Genomic DNA, 21,779 nt, shown 5'->3' with positions numbered 1-21,779 from the left:
ACCCTAGATGCTCCCACCTTAGTCCCCTCTCAATTGGCAAAGCTCAGATAAGGGCTCATCCATTGTCCTACAAACACCTCAAAGCGCCTCTATAATCTGGATGCCCAACCACCCAGTGTCCACTAGGGGTGTTGGAGTTTTAAGGGAGATGTGTTTCCTTCACGGTGATCATGAGCCATTATTCCTTCCCTTCCAAGTCCGGAGTAGTAGGCAGTGAAAATTAGGCCACCTCAAGCCCTCTGCTCTCACGGCTGGGGACAGGCGAGGTCTCCCTTTGCCGCCTCACCACGCCCGGGAACAGGAAGATGGGGGGAATCGATTAATAAGTAAACCCGGCTGTTCACTCTCCCGCGAGCGCGGCTGTGGCTAAGCTGACAACGAGGGACTTCGGGGAGGAGGCGTGGTGGCCCCGGGCCGGCGTGACCGGACGTGTGCCCCGCACCGTGGCCCCGGCCGGCGCGGGTGCGTCTCCGGCGGGTGCGCGGTGCGGTGGCCGCGGGCGGCGGGCCGGCGTGGCTGCGGCGCGGCCTCGGCGGGGCGGCCCGTGTGCCCGGGCGGCGCGGGCGCGGCCGGCGCTCCTGCAGAGGGAGCTGTGCGCCCGGCCCGGCGCACGCACGGCGCCGCCCGCTCCCTCTTGCCGCCGCCGCCGCCGCTGGGCCCGCCCGCCGGGGAGGGGCTCCCGGCCTCGCCGGCAGTTGCTTCCTGCTTCCAGCACGTCCTCGCCGCCTCCCCGCCGGTCCGGTCGTGGGAGCCCTGGCTGAGAGCCGCCCGCCGCCGCCGCCGCCGCCCGCTCGGCCCCTGCCAGCGCCCCAGCCTCGCCCCGCGGCCAGCCCGGCCCGCTCGCGCCCGCCGCCCGCGCCCCACGCGGCCCCCCGCCGCCCCTGGCCATGCTGTCCTTCCAGTACCCCGACGTGTACCGCGACGAGACCGCCGTGAGTACCGCAGCCCGCGCCCGCCCCGCTGCCCGCCGCGGGTGCCGCGTCTGCCGCGTCTGCCGCCGCCCGCAGCTCCTCTCCCCGCAGCCCCTCGCCCCCTGCGTCCCTCCCCTCCCCCTCGGCCTTTGTTTGCGAGAAACGGGCCGGGGGCGCGGGGCTCCTCCCGAGCCGCGGGGGCCCTGGTGGCCGTCTTTGGCCGCCTGCTGGCGGCGGAGCCCGGGGTCCGCCGCCGTTTGGCCGCCTCCTGAAATCAATGGGGTCAAGGGCAGACGCCCAGGTAGGAATGGGCATTTTACGGAATTGGGAAGACAGAACCTGTCCCTGCTTTTTGACTGGAGGAGGCTCTTGCTTGAATATGGTGGTAGGAGAAAGTGAAGATGTGTGTGGCTAATGTAAAATTTAAAACAAAAGCAAACTTTTTAAACTTCCAGATTTAAAATCCTTAAGAGTTGAAGTTCATTCATTCGATTTTAAAACGTGTGTTGAGCGCCTGCCCTGCCCCAGGCCGGGTGCTGGGCGTTGGGCGCTGGGAATGCAGAGACTAGACAGAGTAATGGGGAGGGTGGAGCAGTGACCCCATAGGGTTGCAGTGCTGATCCAAGTTTTCGTAAACAAGAAAAGGAGTTAATGGGGGTGAGAGGAGGCCTTTAGAAGGGAGAGGGGATGGCCTTTTTCAGAATGAGTTTGTTTTGCTTAGTGGAGGGGTTAGCCTTCATTTACATAAGCTGTAGATTAGCTCTGGGTAACTGGTGAGATCTAGTGGGTGGAAATCTGGGCAAACACCCTTTTTGTGTAAAAATTAATTTGGCATCTTAAGAACTGGAGTGAATCCAAACGTTGTGGGCATGATTCTCTTAGGAGTAGCCAAATTTCTCAGATTACTTAAAATAGAATCAGAATAAAAAAAATTTTGTATATATACATCTAGTTTTTTTTCTGCTTACTCTGACCTGACTTATGCCAGAAAAGCTGTACTTCAAAGCACATTTCACTTTGGGTTAAAAGGTACTGAGACTTTAGAGTAAAGGACATATTGTTTCAAATTAAGACTTCCAAGTGGCACTGTGCATTCATGGTTTCTTTGACCAGTGGCCATCTGGTAACCATGTTTTCTCAGTCTGTTCAGCTGCTTGCTTATTAAATTTACTCTAACAGCCCAAGAAGCTCTATTCCTGTGTTTCTTTTGTGTATGGGAGTAAAGTGATCCTGCCCAGAATGGAAAAGAGGACAGACCAAGTGAGAAGACCTGAGTGCTGGTTCTGGTTTTGCTGCTCACTAGCTGGATGCCTTTGGAGAGATCACTCACCTGTTATAGGCCTTCTTTCTCATATATGAAATATTAGTGCTGGCTTGGCTAGCCACAGGGCTTAGGACTTACGTTGGCAGTGAGAATATCATCATTCATTTATTCACATGACAGTCTAGCCCTGCAGTGTGCCAGACTTTAGAAATCGGAAGACATGTGAATATCTCACTTCGGTTCTTCAGGATCTTTGAGCTTTCAGGGTAAATAAAAATATAAAGAACTATCTACTGTGTGCCTTGATAAGTACCGTTTTAGATTTGTTTTGTTTTTAGTAGGGATCGCTTCTTGCTTAGTTTTTCCATTTGGGTTACCAAAATCCTGCAGTTCTAGAAAGGGTTAAGTGCGGATTTTATGAAGACATCAAAAAGATTATGAACAGTTAAATAAAACAGTGATGAACGATTAACTTGAAAGGTGCCATGGATTTTAATATTCTCCAGTTTCTTCTCACCAGAGAACTCATGAAAACCCTAAGCCTCATGGCCAGGGGAATGTAGCTCTGGTCCAGCTTGGACCCTGCTGTGTGGCTCCCACAGTGTACTTATCCCAGCCCTGATAGCCTATATGGGGTATCTTTTTCCTGTAACAGAGTCCTGATTACTAAACCTTAGGCTAGACTTAATGCATTTACTCAAATTGTAGCCTTGATTTCTAGGATGGTTTTATCTCTCTCCAGCAGGTGTTAGAGATTGCTGCAGCTCTCTGTCACTTGAACATCTTTTAGCCATATACCAGGCAGTCTTCTGTTGAACTGTGGGGTTGGAGCATGCAACCATTTTTGGTGGATTTCAGAAATTTGGAAACCATGACACTTCCAGTGTAATGCCATCGTTTCCTCCCCCCCCCCCCCCCCCCCCCAGCGTGTTGCTGTCAGGAAATATTCAGGCCTGCTGCAGGGGTTAGAAGAGTGTGTAGGGTGAGGGGAGAACACAGAGGAGAATGGGATTAATTTCCATCAGGGGAAAGGGATCATATGTGAATTGAGCCTGGAAGTTGGCCAGTTGGATAAGGTAGAAAGGACATTCCTGGCTGTGTGACCAAAATAAATCATAGTTATGTAGGGCTGGACAGTTGTGGACTGGTGCACTTGTTTGTAGGATGGCAGGAGGGCCATTGTGACCATCCATGGGTGGATAAGCTTGGATGGGGGCTGGGAAGGAAAAAAAAAAAGGTCAGATTTGATGGGCTCTGCTTGCTGTGTGCAGGACTCTGCAATTTATCCTGAAGTCAGCAGGTACGCTATTGAATAGTATAACTAAAATGTTGATTAGTAACGGTGCCTTATCAGGGCTCTATTTTTAAAGTCTTTTGGGGAGATGAGGAATGGCTGGCAAACTTAGAATCAGACACTGCATAACTTAAGTTCAGGGGATGTGGCTATAAGATCACTCCATTTGTAGGGAATGGTCTTGTAGAAGAAGTAGTGGGGCAGGGGAGTAGGGTGGTGGCCCTTGGCTCCTGGGATTGTCCTGGAGAGAATCCATTTCCTACCCTGGTTAAAAATGTCTGCTGCATAACTGACCTCAGTCTGTTTTAGATGGTAATGCTGGTGCCAGGAAGATGGGGCTGTTTCAGAGGCACACTGGGTTCTGAGTCAGGGTCCAGGTATGGACCTGCCAAGTTACACGTGGCCTGGTTCATTAGCAAGAGGTCAAGTAAGTCCACAGGCTTTGGGGTTGGCTTACAGAGGGTCACCAGTTCTACTGCTTATTAACCATCTGACTTCAGTTTCCTGCGTTAGTAAGAGTCTCTCAGGGAGATACCGTGGCTAAAATCTGTGGCATGGTGTTTAGTCCACCGTGATCTCCAAGTGAACAGTAAATCTGAGGCCTTTACGCTTGCTAACCTTTGTGAATTGCATTCCATACTCTGTAAACTAGGAATATCATCCACCCTCTTAAAAGTTTGCCTTAAAACACTAGGCACAACAGCGTGGATAAGTCAGCAACTAGTCATTGCTTTGAATTTAGTATTAGGCAAAACTAACATGATTTCCAATTAATCTTTTCTGCTTTCTTATGACAAGTTAACTTTATGGAAACGTCTGAGTTTTAGTGACATAATCGAGGAACATTTTTAAATCTGGTGTGTCACATCCAAAGAATATTTGGGGAAAAGCTGTTGGCAGTTTGCTTTTAGTCCCAGCTCTGGTTCTGAACTCGGTGCGGCCCTGGGCACGTTGCCATCTTGTGCCTGCCATGGCTCCTAAAAATATTGGATTGGAAGATCCTTTACAACTTTAAATTTTTCTGATTTCTTATTGTCAGAATAAGGTGGTTATTTTAAGCGTATGTAAAACCACTTCAGGGTGTGTAAAACGTGAAAGCCTTGGGGATAAGAAGGAAAGATAAAAAGTTCTCATTCAGTGGTAACAATCAGTTACAGTTTAGAGAGGTTTTCCCTAAGGGTTGAAAGTTGGTGATTTTATGAAGACTCATCAGGAGAGATTTTAGCCTGGTGTTACATCCCTTGAATTTGTCAGTTGTTTAATGAGGACAGTTTCTGAGTGTTCTGCTTAACTGCCCAGTCTTCCAGGTGTGCATTTCTCCAGGTGTTCTCTCACCTGGCACCAGATGAAGGAGATGAAGACCTTTTGCGGAAAAGCCTGGGGTTTTAGGCACCAGGAGATTCTTCTCACCCGGCCAGCAGCCACATTGGAACTGTGACCAGCAGGAGAAACAGCGATTGTTTCCCTCCATTAGGGAGGAACCCTTACCTTCTGATAGTAGAGATGAAGCAAGGAGACCCGTTAAAAATTCATCTGAGACCCTGGTATTGTTCTGAGAAACCGTAACTGCAAAGTTGGGAGTTGTTCGAGATATTTACTGGACAGATGTCCATGTGGCTTCAGTCAGATTTATCAGGATAGGATGAAATGGAGAGATTGCATAACGGTCTTTACCTTTGGGAATTTTCTTTATGCATGATCACCTGAGGCGTGGTGACTCCCACCTGCTCTGGCAGCCTCGCTCCCTCTCTGAGGACAGGCCAGGATGGGGGCTTTGCAGAAGCCTGCAGGTGTTTCTGATGGTCGGTTCCCATGGGAGCTCCTGAAGCCTTCCCCTCAGCCAGACCCTGCCTGCACGAAGCCGGTGTCTTTCTTCAAATACCAGGCTAGTCGGAATGGGTGATGCCTTCGGGCCTCTTTTTTGGTAATCATTTCATAACAATACACAAAAGGGAAGAAAGGCCTCAGTCTTAGAAATGTTCTTTCATTGGGCCTAAGTCAGCTTTTTTAGCTGATATCAACCAGATTCATTATACTACACTTTGGTAACTTGCTTTTTTGGCAGTTGAGACTTAAAGACAAAAGCTATCGTGTAGTACATTGTAGGGAGATTTTCTCATCATTAGCAAGCTTAGCAGGAAGAGAAAAGCTGCCAATAAGCGCGCGTGTGGTAGCTCCTTCACAGACATGCCCTTCTTGCGCCCCGGCTGCATTGTGCGGTTCTGTGCTTTGCCCCCGACCACACATTGCCAAGTTTCTTTAGCACAGCGGCGGGCCTTTGTTTTGTGTTGTACGGGCAGAGCGGTTCCCTATTCTGACCTTTCATCTTTCTTCCCTCTCCAGCTAAAACATTCTTTTCATGACGGGTGGCTTGACACCTTTGAGAACCTGCCAGCTTTGGTTCATGTGGTAATTTGGGCAGACACATTGCCACTGAGCCAATTGGGGTATTTTCACCTGTCCATCTCCTCTGGTTTTTTTCTCTATTACATTCAGAAGATACTAATGTAATTGGGGGTTAGACACTAATTGTCCAATACCACATTTTGTCTGTTGCAGGTACAGGATTATCATGGACGTAAAATTTATGACCCTTATGCTTGGCTTGAAGACCCAGACAGCGAGCAGACAAAGGTAATTGGGGCTTATAATTAAAGATAAGGTAGACCTAGTACCTGGCGCCAAACCGTAGCCATCGGTAGCTACGGCTTTTCCTTCCTGGTGTCTTCCTGTGTGTCCTGCCATGGGAAGGTGAGTGAACCTGTTGGTGCTACCGCTTTTTGTCGAATGACTCATGGGAGAAAGATGAGCGCATTTTAGTCCCAGAGAAAATAAAATGTTTGCAATAGTGTTTATGGTTTATGCTGACACTGATGAACAAAGTATTTGAAATGAAAATAGGAGAAAGAAGGAAAACTGATTTTTACCGAGTAAAAATGAAAACATAAAATAATGTGAAGGGAAAGTTGCCTAAAACATTTTTTCCAAAGGAAAAAGAAATCTTGTGAAGTTGGCCCTTGAACAACCTGGGGGTTTGGGGCATTGACCCCCCACCCCCACCCCACATAGCTGAAAATCCAATTATAACTTGTGAGTCTCCAAAAATTAACTACTGGTCATCTACTGTTGACAAGAAGCTTTACCAATAACATGAACAGTCAACACACATTTTGTATGTTACATGTATTGTGTATTGTATTCTTAAAATAAAGGAAGCTAGAGAAAAGAAAATGGTATTAAGAGAATCATAAGGAAGAGAAAATACATTTATAGTTCTGTACTGTAAAAAGCTCATGTATTAAGTGGACCCACACAGTTCAAACCTGTGCTGTTCAAGGGTCAACTGTATATTGAACAAATATCAGGTCTTAAAAAGTGAATGCTGGTCTTGGATTACTTACTGATTTTAATGCAACAACAATAAAACAAAAACCAAATTATAAATATAAGAACATTCTTATATTTTATAGAAGTAAGGGGGTGGAGGGGAGAATTTTCTGTTCTGTCTAAAAATACAAAGCTTTCCTGTTCTTTTGGAGAAGCACAGTATTTTTTTTTTTTTAAGATTATTTATTTGAGAGAGAGCAATCAAAAGTACATGAATGGGGGGAGGGATAGAGGGTGAGGGAGAGAGAATCCTCAAGCAGACTCCTTACTGAATGTGGGGCCTGATGCAGGGCTTGATCCCAGAACCCTGAGATCATGACCTGAGCCAAAATCAAGAGTCAGCTGCCTAACCAACTCAGCCACCCAGGTGCCCCAAAACATATAATATTTTGAGCTGAAGTCTCATTTCATTAATGAAGTTGCCCCTGAGTGCTATGTCCTACAGATATTCTGTTCTCCTTGGAGTACCCAGGACTTGTCCTTTGGGACTCATCGTTACATATACTGTATGTGGTTAATAAGTTTGCTTGGGGGCGCCTGGGTGGCTCAGTTGGTTAAGCGACTGCCTTCGGCTCAGGTCATGATCCTGGAGTCCCTGGATCGAGTCCCGCATCGGGCTCCCTGCTCGGCAGGGAGTCTGCTTCTCCCTCTGACCTTCCCCCCTTCTCATGTGCTCTCTCTCATTCTCTCTCTCCCAAATAAATAAATAAAATCTTTAAAAAAAAAAAAATAAGTTTGCTTGGGTGTGGGGATCATGTTTCTCCAATCCATCTCAAGTTCCTTGACTCCTTTTTATAACTATATTTACATATTACTTAATTCATGGGGATATGTATACTATTTCTAATATGCTCACTATTCCAGAAATTTATGTGAGCTTCTTTAGAATCCCAGAGTACATTTCCCATTTTTTAAAAAGCGATGTTAAATATGCTCCTTTTCTGTCACCCTCTCCTGTTCTTCCTAGCATGTCTGTCCTTTTTTGCTCACTACAGAAGCTCTTACAACTTCTTCCCTACCTTTTGTCCTTGAAATAAGCACATCACCGTTTTGAGATTTTCTAGTGGTGTTCCTTAATACTACTTCTAATCCTTCTTATGTCTCTTTCCTGACCTTTTAAGAAAGACAGAGGTCTCATGGGTGAAAATGATTGGTATTTGGGTTTTCATGAAGCATTGGTTATAGAGGTGGATGGGTAGAGATTCCAAAACGAGCAACAGATGGAGATTTTTAGGAGCGGGCGAAGGCTCTAGCTCTGCAGAGAAGGCGAGGAGGCGCAGGGAGCAGGTGTGGGGCTGCCTCCTCACCTCGACCCTGCCATGAATGACCTTGATCACTCAGCATTAGCTGGAGTGGAGACAGGGATTGAGCCTGAGATGGAGAGTCACAGGCAGCTGCGTAATCTATAATGGATGGGAAGCACCGGGGGAGGGAGTGAACTTCCTGTGCATCTCTTAGAAAACTGTCCCCAAGGCCTATCTCTGTGATAATTACTTTGTCTGGGGTAATGGGTACAACCTGGATTTCTTCAAGCTTTGGTGGTGATTGAGGGATTCAGCAATGTCAGAATGACCCAGTTTTAGTTTATGTGGTGATGAACGTAACGTATAAACTTTGCAGTTCCTTAATTGATACTGGCTGGTCCCATGGTCAACAAGCCACTTATTAGTAGATGAAACTTTGTAGTGATCTTACAGTCCACATTTGATGGCAGCTAATGAGTATACGCTATTATTTTCATGGTATACATTTACTGGATGCTTACTGTGTGCCAGGCACTTCATTGGTAGCTTTGCATACCCTATTTCATTTAATTCTCAAAGCTGAAATACATCTTTTTACTTCCCCCATTTTACAGATGAGGAAATTGAGTTGCTGAATGGTTAAGTAACATGTCTAAGGTCACTGGGCTAGTAGATGTGGAGCCAGGAGTGCCGTCCAGGTAGCCCAAGTGGTTATCAATTATACAGTAAAAAATAATAAAAGAAAAAAGACTCTGGGAGTTACAGCTTTGAGAATGCAAGCTGTAGGAATATATTCATATCTGTGCTTGCCATGGGACTTTGACTTTGTGGTCGTTCTTCAAGGACTGTGGGCCGGCCCCTATGCCCATGCTAACCTGTGCGGACAGCTTCACTCAGGTGTCGGGGGCTTTGCAGCTTTTGCCTCCCCTCTACAGTCTTCCTGCACACCCTTCTCACTCTTCTCCAGACAGGTTTGTTATTGACGAATAGTGTATCATCTGGTTTGTAAGGAGTTAAATTTCAGTGTCAGACTGAAAAGGTAGCATGTCCTTTTCCAATGAGCAGAAGAGCAGTGTGAACATTTTCTGCTCATAGTTATACACATACTCACAAAGGTGGATTAGTCATATCTTGGTGTAAAGAAGACTATCTTCACATAGCCTCCAAAACAAAAAGCTGCCTTTTTTTTTTTTTAAGATTTTTATTTATTAATTTGACAGAGAGACACAGCGAGAGAGGGAACACAAGCAGAGGGAGTGGGGGAGGGAGAAGCAGGCTTCCCGCTGAGCAGGGAGCCTGATGTGGGGCTCGATCCCAGGACCCTGGGATCATGACCTGAGCCAAAGGCAGATGCTTAACCACCTGTGCCACCCAGGCACCCCTAAAGCTGCTTTTTCAATAAAAACCAGTCAGGAAGTGTGGAACATATGTAGTTCTTTTATACCAAAATCTGGAATGCTATCAATAGGTCTTTGATTTAATCTAGTATTTAATATGGGTTATCCATTTCAGACAGTGCCTGGCATTTAACGCTTTATCCTTTATAAAAGAATATCAGACCAAACCTGTAGCTTCAAAAAACCAGGGTAGGAGGGTGTTGAATCTAGACGAATCCTTTCAAGCTGTCAAGGCCCATATAACCCCATTTTATAGCAAATGTTCCAGATTGTAGAAGATCCTGCACAACTTACTTGATTTTCTGAAGTAAATCCAATCTCGATGTGAAAACTTGAGATACTTCGTAAAGAGGAAACAGACCAGTGCTGCCCAGTAAATACATAATAATTCAAATTTTTCTAGTAGCCACATTGTAAGAAGTAAAAAGAAACAGGTGGAATTAATTATATAGTACTATATTTTATGTAATTAGTATTTTCAGAATATTAATATCTCAACAGGTAATCAATATGAAATTTTTTAAAGTATTTTACATTATTTTTGAGACTAAGTTTTTGAAACACAATGTGTGTTTTACACTTCCTGCACGTATCAGTTCAGAGCAGACGCACTTCAGGTACTCAGCAGCCATACGTGGCTAGTGGCTACGTGTTGGACAATGAAGATGTGTGGACCAATAGATTAAAGAATATAAATGTTAGTAGATTTAAAAGAAAGCAGAATTTATCGCAGGAATTGAAGAAGAGTTTAATATTAACATAGAAATGGATTAAATAAAGCTATATAATTACTCTAATATCAAAAAGAAATGAAAGAAAATCTAAAAATAAAGTAGGAATAACAATGCTTTATCAAGATGACCTCTCATTCAAAAACAACAACTGAAATACTGGGCTAAAATGTCTCCGTCACTACGATTTTTATGTTTACAAAGCTTTGACCAGTACAATAAAACATGGACCAAAATGTGGAGAAAAGAAAAGAAAATTATCATTAACTGTAGATTATATGATCATGTGTCTAGAAAACCTAAGGGAAACAAATGAAAACATCAGAATTAATGATTCAGTAGAGTATGTACAAAATAATATGTACAAAATATAAAACTTAACCCTCATATATATCATTGATAATCAGAAATTAACCTATCTGATAGCAACACTTAGAAAAAAAAAAAAGCAAACAGGAATGAAAAAGATTTTATGCCTCCTGGGAGAGCAATAATGCCATTTTGGAAATATGGAGATCTCGAAAAGGTTCAGTTGGGGGCATTATTTCTAATAGTGAAAAATTTCCAACAGTAGTGTAATGTTTGAGTAGAAAATATTGAATCTGCTCAGCGAAGTAGTAGATGCATCTGTTAAAATGTTGGGCTGTAAAGACTGCTTACCAACCTGAAAAAGTGCTTATGGTAGATTTCTAAGTGGGAGAAGGATGCAAAATTCCAGTGCTCCAAACGATTACAACTTTAAAAATGACCTTTGTAAAAACGACTGTAGGAGAATCTGTATGGAAAGAGGAACTCAGCAACGAAAATCAGATAAAGGGAAAGCTCTGGGTTAAAAGTACTTTTTTTTTTTTTTTTTAAAGATTTTATTTATTTATTCATGAGAGACAGAGAGAAACAGAGGGAGAAGCAGGCTCCCAAGGAGCGGGAAGCCCGATGCGGGACTCGATCCCAGGACCCTGGGATCATGACCTGAGCCGAAGGCAGACGCTTAACCATCTGAGCCACCCAGGCGCCCATTAAAAGTACTTTAGAGACCTAGGCATGACTCTTGAAGCATTGGAACCACCGTGAAATCTCACTGGTATAAGTGGAACCCCAGGATCACCTTGGGAGTTTTCAGCATGAAGTGCTAGAGAGGGGACGTTTGCAGTCATTAAAAAGGATTTGAGGACTAACTAGGCAGGTCCCAACGGGCAGTTAGCTCATACTCTCTTTTCAACAGGCATTTCCAGTGTGTCCCACGCACATCGTGGGATGCAGTTTGGAGGAGTCTCCCTACATGCCGATGTTTTGACACTGAGGTTAATTTGAGCCTTCAGTCTAATAATGAGGCCCCGCTCCCCCATCTCCATCCACTGACATTAACGTGCATGTGGCTGGCATCCTCATCTTCAACTTTCTAAATTTCTTTCTTGTTTCTGGTGGCAAACAAGCAGTCCCCAAACCCCACACTCTGCCGTAGTTTTTTGCAACCTCTTTCTTCCTCTGTGTTGGTGCCCTGGCCCCTTGGGAAGTGCCCTGCTCAGATGTTTTCTCAGATCTTATTATGGGCTGTCTCCCTGTCTTCCTCTGCCTATCCACAAGCCACTTTCCATGCTCCCTTGATGTAGCTGAGCCACGTTCCTTTGTCACCACTCCCAGGAACATCTCCCATCAGTGTAGACCAACCTCCATCGTGAGCAGCCATGGCCTACTTGTCAAATCCAGAAACTTCCCAACCCAATGTTCTTCACTATGCACGTGGACCATGTGTCTGGGGGAGTCGTGGAGACGTGCGTATGTCCTGGCTGGGGGACTCCTCTGCCGCTCGGCCCTGCATTGCCTCTCAGGCCCCCGGACTCTGCTTCCATTGTTTTCACGGTGGAAGTGGTGGTCTCACCGGGCGTAGTGAATGCGTATTTGTCCAGACCTCTCCCCCTGCCGTGGTGTTGTCAGTCCACACCTCACCATTTGCTCCCCTTCCTGATAGTGATACCTTCCTCCCTTTACATCACTGGGCTTGGTTTTGCAGCCCCAAGTTCCAGGTAGAAGCAATGTCCTTGTAAGCTCTTGAGTCTCTTGGTCTCACTCCATGTGGCTCCACCTTCTTAGTTGCATATTCCAGAGGTTGTTACTGAGTTACTGAAGGGGAGATACACAGAGAAGGGAAGAAGTTATATCTTTCAAGATAGCTGTCTTACTTGTAACGAATTGTCAGATCTGACTTTCACAGAAACTCTGTCCTGGGACTTTGCTACAGGAGTAACTAAGTAGAATATCAGCTGCATATATCTAATGACTAATTTTTTTTCCTCCCTGAGAACTGCCCTAGGCAAAATGAGAGTAACGACAGCTCCATTTCCTTGGTGGATCATGAGAGAAGAATGCTAGTAAGAACCAGCAACGACAAAACAAAAGAGTTTTTATTTATATTCATGCCTTCTGATAAAACGAAATAAAATTAGCGTCTCTTTCAGAGAGGATCAAAGGAATACACAACATAGGTCTTCTTTGCTAGGACATTATTTGCACTTCTTTCCCATTCTCCCATTGGGCTGAAGAGTTACAGGTCGCTAGCTCATTACACCTGCTGGTGAGGGGTTAGGAAAAGTAGGGAGGAGAGCAGGAGTCCTTCAGTCTTTCCGAGTAAGGAACGTGGACATACCACCTCTCTCTTCCCCTGTTCTTGCACTGTTTCCTTCCCTGGAAGGCAAGATTTAAATCTTAAAGGACTTCTGACCATCTCTAGGATACTGAGGTAGGCTAGAATTTCACTATAGGTATTTTAGTGTCACAGAGGCCAGTGGAGAACAACGTTTAGGGAAGTCAACACCTGCTTTCAGGCATCCTTCCTGCCTATTGTGAGGTCTCTTTTCTTGTTTGTTTGCTTGCTTTTGTTTTCATTGTTAAAGGTTAACCCTAAAAGCACATAGTGTGAGGAGTTTCTGCTCTGTTCTGGTAGCAGTCTGGCCTCGATCTCCCTAGGCACTCTGCTTTTCCCAGCATGGAACCAGAGCCAACCTGTGGAAGAACCAGCTTGGAGCTAGGTGAGCAAGATTCATCTGTCCAGTTGCATTTCTGCATTAGGCCACTGTGCGGTCAGGCTGCAGAGCCAACAGAGTAGAAGCCTGTTCCCAGGACTTCCAGTACTGTGAAGGGCTAGTTCAATGTCTCTGAGCCAAAAGACAGCAGATAAAGTTTACTGGAAATTAATTGAAAGTATAAAAGACTGGTTTGAGTTTATGGTGTTCTTTGAAGACTTCAGGACAGACTATGAATATCCTCCTTGTGGCTAGTTCCTCCATCCTGTGGACTTGCAGGCATTCCTCATGATCCTTCTGTTGGGAGGCAGTGTGGAGGCAGAGGATATTTGCCAAATGGGACTGGAAGTCAACACACAAATCAGAGCTCTTATACTTCCGTTTTCTTGTGCTATGACCATGGCAGGCTACCTAGCCCAGATTCATTTTATTCATCTCTAAAGTGAATTTAACCATAATCAGTTCATCTGGCTTCCAAGGTTTGAATGACATTCAACTCAGAAAATGCACGGAAGAATTCACTTTCCACACACCGTAGATGTCTGTACAAGGATGGCGCAGCGTGGGGCGCTGCTGCTTAAAGAGCTTGAGGTCCACACCTTCAGACTCGAGTGCTCCAACTCCTTAGTCAGAATGTCGAATTTAAAGACTTCTTTTTATTTTCATCCAGAAAACTAAGCAGAATTTTCCTTTTGAAGCCTACGTTTTTTGGATAAATGTGCTTACGTTCTGGGCATTGGTGTTTTTCCATGGAACTGTGACCTTTAAGTGAGGCTTCCATGTTCTAAAGCATGACGATTCAACAAAGGGCAGAGATTACCTTGAAGCTGTTTGGTGGTGCCCCTTTTAACTGGGGCCTTGTGAATTCCACTGACAAAGCTGGCCTATAAAACGCCCTTCCCCCCATTCACTAATGTTTCATGTAAGGGCCTGGATTCAGAATTACTACCCTGCTGTCCATTCTTGAGTGGAAACAGGAAGTGCCTTAGGTAAATACATTGCCACATATTTTCTCAATCCCCAAGACTTGTAAGGTCTTAAATATCTCACCACCTCCTTTGGAAATGTTTACCCTTATCATGGTTTGTAAACATACTTCTCATAAATCCACGATTGAAATATGTAAGTAGGGAACAACTCCTGGATGGACTAAAGGCTAGGCTTGGAACAGGCAGGAACCAGATCGTTCTAGGGCTCCGTGGCAGGAATTTCCACTTTTCACCCAGCACTGCTAATGGCATCAGTGATCTTCACTCATTGAACCCTCTGTCCCTTGTTTCGTGACTGTCCCAGGAGACAGAGTTTTGATTGGCCAAACTCCAAAGGTGTGGTCAGTCATTCCTTGGCTGAACTGTGGCCATGAGAAATTCGGTAGAAGCCCCAGGGACCGTCTTTGGCCTTCTGTTGCATCAGAAAGCTACCTGGAGTTACTGTCTGCTAAGAAGGGGGGACGCTGGAAAGGGAGAATGGATGCTGGCTCTCCCAAATGCCACAGGTCTGCTGGCTTCATCATGTCTTGCCTCTCCATGGGTGTGTGTCCCCCCTCCGGTTCCCTGGCTTTCCTCCCCTAGCCTACGTTGACCTGTGCAAGACAGATGTGGCCCCTGTGGGCATGGAATTTATGTGCCAGCACAGGTGAACCCATGATTTGGGGGTGGGCAAGCCACTTAACCTTTGAGCTGCTAGAGGTCAGTGCTGAAAGGAGGCTGAGCCATATCTTGAGTAGAGGCTGGGACACTAGCCCCCTGTGTTCACCATCAGGAAAAGCTCCATTTTAGAAAAGCAGACCCCAGACCACTGATGAAATGCTTAAAATGCTTGAATACATTTAACACTGATACCTTCCCTCTGGGCAATTAACTTGGCTTTGGTCTTAATCCTCTACAGTGTGTCCATGAGAAATGCTGACATCAGATATGGAGTGTTTGGGAAAACCATTGGTCAAGAGCTCACAGCTGAAGAACTGAAATAACTCTGACTTCTCCCAGCCTTTCTTTTTTCCCCCCAAACTTAGGTGTCTAAAATGCATTCACCACCCCACACTGCCTTGTCCAGGGAACAAAGCACTTAGTCTAAAGATCACCTTCCTTGGGCACTTAGTAAAATACAAGTGCCCAAGCTGTAATTCTGAAGCATCTGATTTCTGTAGAAATTGCTGTTTCCCAAACACTTCACCAGATAGGTGAGGCCCAGAAAGCTTGGGAAAACTGCCTTAGAACACCTTTGATTTACACGGGGTCCACTCTCAAGGAGCCAAAGTTCTAGTAGACGCCTCACTGTTGGTTATAGCATCTTTATAAATTGGAGGGAAGTGTTTGTGGTTCTTCCTTTTTTCATTGGAGAAACCAAGGCATGTGTTAGAAGACAGACATCTGGGACTCTCCTATATCACATTGTACAGCACTGTGGCCATTCGAATTAGCTGTTTAATCAGACACGTGATTCTTGGGAGTTTCAGTTCTGCCTCTGTAAAATCTCATGCCTTTCTCCCTTTTTTCTTTTTCATCTCTGCTGACGCTGCTCTGGTTCGGGCAGGCGTTCCCACTGTGCTAGACATTCGGTAGCTTCCTAACTTGTCTCTCTTCTAGAATTTTCTTTCTACCCTATTCCCCCCAGCAACTAATGAGAACCCATAGGGAGCTTAGAACCTGTTTATTCATGGGAAGGAAATAGTGTAAGGTCATTTAATGCGCAGCTTCGGAGGTAAAAAGACAGGTTTGAATCTTTATGCCACAGTTTCATCAGATGTGACATTGGTCATATTTTCTAACAGCTCTAAACTTCAATCTTCTGATTTACAATTTGGAGAAAACTACTATCTGTGGTTGTGGTGAAAATTAAGTGATGATGTTTTTGAACCATGCAGCAAAGTGGTAGACTCAAGTAAGTGCTTAATAGACGCTTGCCATTGCCTTTGTTATAGAGCAGTTTAAATAGCACGGAAATGGTCTGCGTGATAATTTAGAGCTATTGGGGACAAGTTCTTTTGTTGCAATTAATTCTTGGGCTCTTTTCCTCTTTCATGGTTATTGCCTTGTTCAAATCTTCTTTCTTTTTGGATCAATTTTAGTCCTTTGTATTTCCTAGAAAGTTGTCCATATCGTCGCGATTCTAAAATTTACCAGCATGGGGTTATGTGTAATATTTCTTATATTACTGAATTTACTCTGTGTATGTCTGTATTTCTTTATCACTTCTAATTTTGAGTTTCTGTACCATCTCTCCCCTTTCCTTGATTAGTTTAGCCAGAGCTTTGGTTGAATCTGGTTTTTGCTTTTTTCTTTTTTTAAAAAAAGAAGCAGTTTGAGGACTTGTAAGTTATACTTTTTAATTTTTTGGTTCATTAATTTCTTCTTATTTTCTTTTGTTGCTTTAAAACTTCTTGATTTGAGTGTTTAGTTTAATTTCACTTTCTCATTTACTGATAAGGCACCATTCATGTAGATATACCTTTTTTCAGGCTTTGCCAGCCAGGACTTGGGCAAGCTTCTGATCAGTTCCTCTTCTTCTGGGCTGCTCGTGTTCAGCTGACCTCACCTTGCTCAGCCGACTGCAGGACCCTTACAAGAGCTGTGTTAGGACTCCTGATGAGCAGTGCCTGAAGCCCAGCTCATACTAGCTCAAAAAAAAAAAAAAAAAAAAAATTGGAGCTGAGTGGCTTACATAACTGGTGGCTGGGGCGTATGTGCCTTTAGGCACAGCTCAATCCAGGAGTGCACATGATATTTCTGGAGACCTCTCTTTGTCTCTTAGATCATCTACTTTTCCCTAATTGTTTTGTTTTCCAGTAGCCTCTTCCATGTGGAAGGGAAACATGAGCCTTGCCTCTTTAGGTTTTACTCAGTCCTCATAGCTGGTTGCTTTGCCTGGGTTCGTGACTACTTTATTGACTCATAACCCATAGAGAAGAATTGATGGAAAGACTGCTTATAAGATGAATAGGATTTCCTTACACAAAGAATGTAGAAAGGAGTTAGCATAGTTAGAATACAGACAGAGGTATCAGTAACATTATCTAGGACAGACAGTGGTGCAAGCTACTGGTGCCCAGAAATAGCAAAATCTGATGGATGGAGAGAGAGGGTAAACCACAAACTTCCTGAAAACGTAACTGTCACTTCCCAGACCCAGGCTTTTTATTCAGATACAGAGCACCTTACCTGTGCCGTACGTATCTCATCTGTCACAGCGTTGCTGTCTTTCAGGACATGGCACACCCAGGCACCAACACGGTCCCCCAAGCTAGCTTCAGATCCACTCCTGAAATCAGTGCAGTGGGACTAGATCAGGTCAGCTATCCCGATGTGCCTGTGAGTCATGAGACAAGCCCTTGGACCCAGCGCAGGCCTCATCTTGCAGGATGTTCTGCCTGGCCCTGGATCAGTACCTGGGATCTAGGGGAGGGGTGCTCGGAGGGCCGGCAGAGGTCACACACCCCTCCCCACGCTATCAGCGGGCCTCCTCCAAGGTACCAACAAGAAATAGATATCATGACACATCTCATGAATTTACTTCTTTTTTTTTTTTTTAAGATTTTATTTATTTTTTGACAGAGAGACAGCGAGAGAGGGAACACAAGCAGGGGGAGTGGAAGAGGGAGAAACAGGCTTCCCACGGAGCAGGGAGCCCAATGCAGGACTTGATACCAGGACCCTGGGATCATGACCTGAGCGAAAGGCAGATGCTTAATGACTGAGCCACCCAGGTGCCCCATGAATTTTAATTCTTAATAGCCTCATTTTTCTTGTTTTCTAAATATTCTTATTGTAGTTCGGATTCCTTCATTGACAAAATAGTTGTTCAAGAGAAGATGTATATGCATTTAACTTCATGATCAGGTTTTTAGTTAGGTTTGGATTTGAGGTACCCTCTGTCCTTTCCAGGTTTCTAGTGAGTAGCATGTGTACCAAAGGACTGAACCAATTGGTGTTAAAGTTCAGCTTTGAATGGGAGTGACTAGATTTGAAAACAAAGCTTGACTGTAAGGTCAAACCGATTTGCACATACAGGACAGGTAGAGAAAGTGGAAAGAGACCTGCCTGGGCTTCTGGAAGGCCCCACCTGTTCTGTTAATTGTGCAGCTGGAAGCTCAGCTCGAGCCTTCCTCACCTGAGGGCAGATGTCCCAGAGAGAAGAGCTGGACCCGATCTGGGATTTTAATGTTAAAAGGCGAGCCCAGTGGATTTGGGGCTCTCCCCACTTGAGTTCAGCGTTTCTCCTCCTTGGAAATGAGCAATGGGTTTGTGGGGCCAGGAAGAGAAAGGCACCTCACTTAGTTGAGGTTAATGGCATTGTGGTTACAATTGTGACCTTTCCTTCTTGAGATTTAAGATTTCCTTTGTTGTCTGAGGTACTGCTAATTTTTATAAATGTTTAGTGAATACTGGAAAATATGGGATACTCTTCTCTCCCTCGCTATTGCTCCTTTTTTTTTTTTTTTTTGGTAATACATTCCTCATATTAGTCTTGTAAAGTACATGATTTCATTCCCTTATAGTCTCAATTTCTAGACATGTTTCCTGAAGCAGCTGCATCTAATTTTCTGCTTGGCACGACCTGCCTTCAGTTTTCTGTGTGACTGTCCAGCCCTCCTGGGGTGGCCTCCTGCACTGGGTTCTGCAGCCTCAGGGAGGAGCTTTGCCACCCCTTGGCTTCTTTTTTATAAGCATATCCCTGCACTTGGAGAGTCATTTCTGAATTCTGCTACACTCCCAGCAGTGACAGGGGACCCACGTAAGCTTCTCCCTCTGGCCTCCAGGAAGCGCTCAGCCCTTTGCTGGGCTGGGACTATGGTTTTAATTTTTTTTTTTTTAAAGATTTTATTTATTTATTTGAGAGAGAGAGAATGAGAGACAGAGAGCATGAGAGGGAGGAGGGTCAGAGGGAGAAGCAGACTCCCTGCAGAGCAGGGAGCCCGATGCGGGACTCGATCCTGGGACTCCAGGATCATGACTTGAGCTGAAGGCAGTCGCTTAATCGACTGAGCCACCCAGGCGCCCTGGGACTATGGTTTTCTGCCAGGCCTTGACACCACCCATTTTCTTCAGAAGCCCCTGAAAGTTGCTTTAACCAGGTCATTCATTTATATATATTTATATATATATAAATTTTTATATATGTATTGAATTTATATATACTTATATTCACTTATATATATTTACACACACACGCGCGCACGTGTTCAAATTTTGTGGGATGTGGATAGCGCCATCCCTAGTTTTTGTTGTTTATTTGGGAAGAGTGGAGGTTGATAGCCGTACCCAAGTTGGTTTCTGGTCCTCTTGACGCCTGCGTGCCCCACTCTCCCGCACCCCTGCCCCATCCTGGAAGCAGTTTCCCCTTTATTTGTTCTCCTGCAATACTAACCTTTATCCCTGATCCATTTGTTTAATCTTACATTAATTGTGGTGTTTTGTATATATAGCTAGTTAATGAGTAACCGTATGCTTCACTTTTCTCATATATGTATGCATTGTACTTATGAAAGGACTTGAGGTATTTGTGGATTAAAATACAGGGCATGTGAGGACAACAAGAAGAAATTCTTTCTGAAGACAGAGTAAAGGAATCTCCAGTTCCCACCGGAGTGACCGCTTGCCAGGTGGCTTTTCGTCTTCCTTTTCTTTCATGAGGATGGGAACATTTCAGACCAGAGTTTTGTGTGCACAGTATGGCATTGTTAACTACAGGCACAATGCTGTACAGCAGATCTCTAGAACTTACTCCTTGTGCATAATTGAAACATTGCTTTGCCGGTGGAGCTTTCTGATATTCAGGGCAAAATGAGATGTGAGTAGGGTTTCTTAGTTTTGAGCAGCTCTCTGATGTGTTCAGATCCATCCATAGCGATAAAATCTAAACTGTTGATCTTTAGAGGCTCAGCCACGGGCATCATCGATGGGCTTCCAGATTCCAGTCACTTTAACAACACTGGAGTGTGACCGTGCACACTGAAGCTTCTGGAGGAACAAAGAGAATTTTAATTCTCCTCACCCTGCTTCTTTATCATCATGGAAGTCCTCCAATTTTTTCTCTGTCCTTACTCCTTTTCTCCCTTTCCCCCTGATTTGTTCTAATGTTGAGACCAAGAAGCCAGACTATTTAATCCATAAGTGACCAAGAAGGTATTTTCCTGATTAAAATACCAGAAGTCATACTGACAGTGCATGGAACCCTAAATTCCACGAAGCCCCATTACAGAAAATTTGCCACCTCCATCATGAAAAGTATAAAGATGTGCATGAAGAAAGAACTTGAGACTTTGAGGAATTTGAACACTGTTTGGTTTTACATGTAGATATTTGACTTGGAAGGGTATAGTCTTTAAATACTGCTCTATTTAGAGTAATTAATTGCCTAACATCTGTGGGCCAGGGGGTGACAAAATTGGTCAGAGTAATCCTTGAATTGTTTCATTATTTAGTGGCATTATTATGCCTGGCACCAGAGTTTTATGAACATTTGAAATGAGAAAAGCCGAAGTGTCTGCTCCAGCGTGAGCTGGATTCTGCTGGCACCGCTCTGACTCTCACGAGACATCTAACAGAAGCCGTGTGAGATGGGGAAGCAGTTCAATAATACACTTCCACCTTTCCACAGAAAACTAACTGGGCCACCGCTGTCCCTTGGACCCTCCGTGGTCCTACTAGACCAGGATAAGGCCTAGATCAGCCTCAGACACCAACCAGAAGGACAAGGGAAACCAAGCCTGCAGGGTGCCCTCCTCAGAGGCCCCTCCAGCCGAGACCCTCAGCATGCTGGGATCCCAGGGTGGGAGCCCTAAGTAGCTAGGATGTTCTGATGAGGCCCTTCTGGGAAATAGCCATCAAATCTACGCACTAACATGCACTGTGCCCATTTTTCTCTGTCCCGATTCCGTTACAGTGGTCTTTCCTGCTCCTTTTAGAGACCAGCCGTTTCACTTGGCCTCGGCTCTCACCAGACCACTGGCCCACCTTCCTGACCTCCACTTTTGCTCCCCTGGTCTACACTTCATCCAAAGCAAGGCTAGTTTTTTAAAAAAGATAAACCAGATATAGAACTATCTCCTTTCCCAATCATAGCTTGTTTTCACCTAGAATGAAGATTCAAACTTCCTAACTGCTCACCAGGTGCTACATAATCAGCTCCTGCCCGGGTCTTGGCTCCCTGTCACTCATTCCCAGCCTCACTGCCTAACCCCCCCACCCCTTCACGCCTGTCAAGCTCCCACCCCCAGGGCCCTGCACTTGCTCTTCCTCGGTCTGGAATGCTTCTCCTGTCTGCATAGCTGCTCCCTCTCCCCTAGCAGACCTTCATTCAGTACCTCCTCAGATGGGCCTTCCTGGCCACCCTCCCTGAAACTGTCCTTCCCAGTGATTCCCAGGATGTGTGCTGAATGGCTGGCTTTTAAATTTCCAAACCAATATGGATTGATATTTTTGTAAAATGTAACAAACCTGTCACAGTGATGTCCAGTTGCTTATAGCGCTCCCTCTCAGCCTCTGTACTTGCCTCATCCGGGCCGGGCAGCAAGCATTTCAGGGCCAGCT

The 21,779-nt window shown here is 45.1% G+C and overlaps 1 protein-coding gene across 1 annotated transcript in view; it reads left to right on the top strand.

Moving 5' to 3' along the window:
• The first annotated feature begins 715 nt into the window (after positions 1-715).
• The window catches only part of PREP (prolyl endopeptidase), a 116,892-nt gene continuing 95,828 nt past the window's right edge, over positions 716-21,779 (top strand). Inside the window, exons 1-2 of the mRNA XM_045865245.3 lie at positions 716-932; positions 6,029-6,103. Of these exons, the coding sequence (XP_045721201.1) occupies positions 888-932; positions 6,029-6,103 (120 nt within the window). The 5' untranslated portion in view covers positions 716-887. The remainder of the gene's footprint in view (positions 933-6,028; positions 6,104-21,779) is intronic.

The sequence above is a fragment of the Mirounga angustirostris genome, unplaced genomic scaffold, assembly GCF_029215605.1.
Source record: "Mirounga angustirostris isolate CCGP_5_RB_7025 unplaced genomic scaffold, mMirAng1.0.hap1 SCAF_8, whole genome shotgun sequence".
In the NCBI taxonomy this organism is placed as follows: Eukaryota; Metazoa; Chordata; class Mammalia; order Carnivora; family Phocidae; genus Mirounga; species Mirounga angustirostris.
The sequence above is the reverse complement of the archived record's forward strand: the minus strand, read 5'-3'. Positions and strand labels throughout refer to the sequence as shown.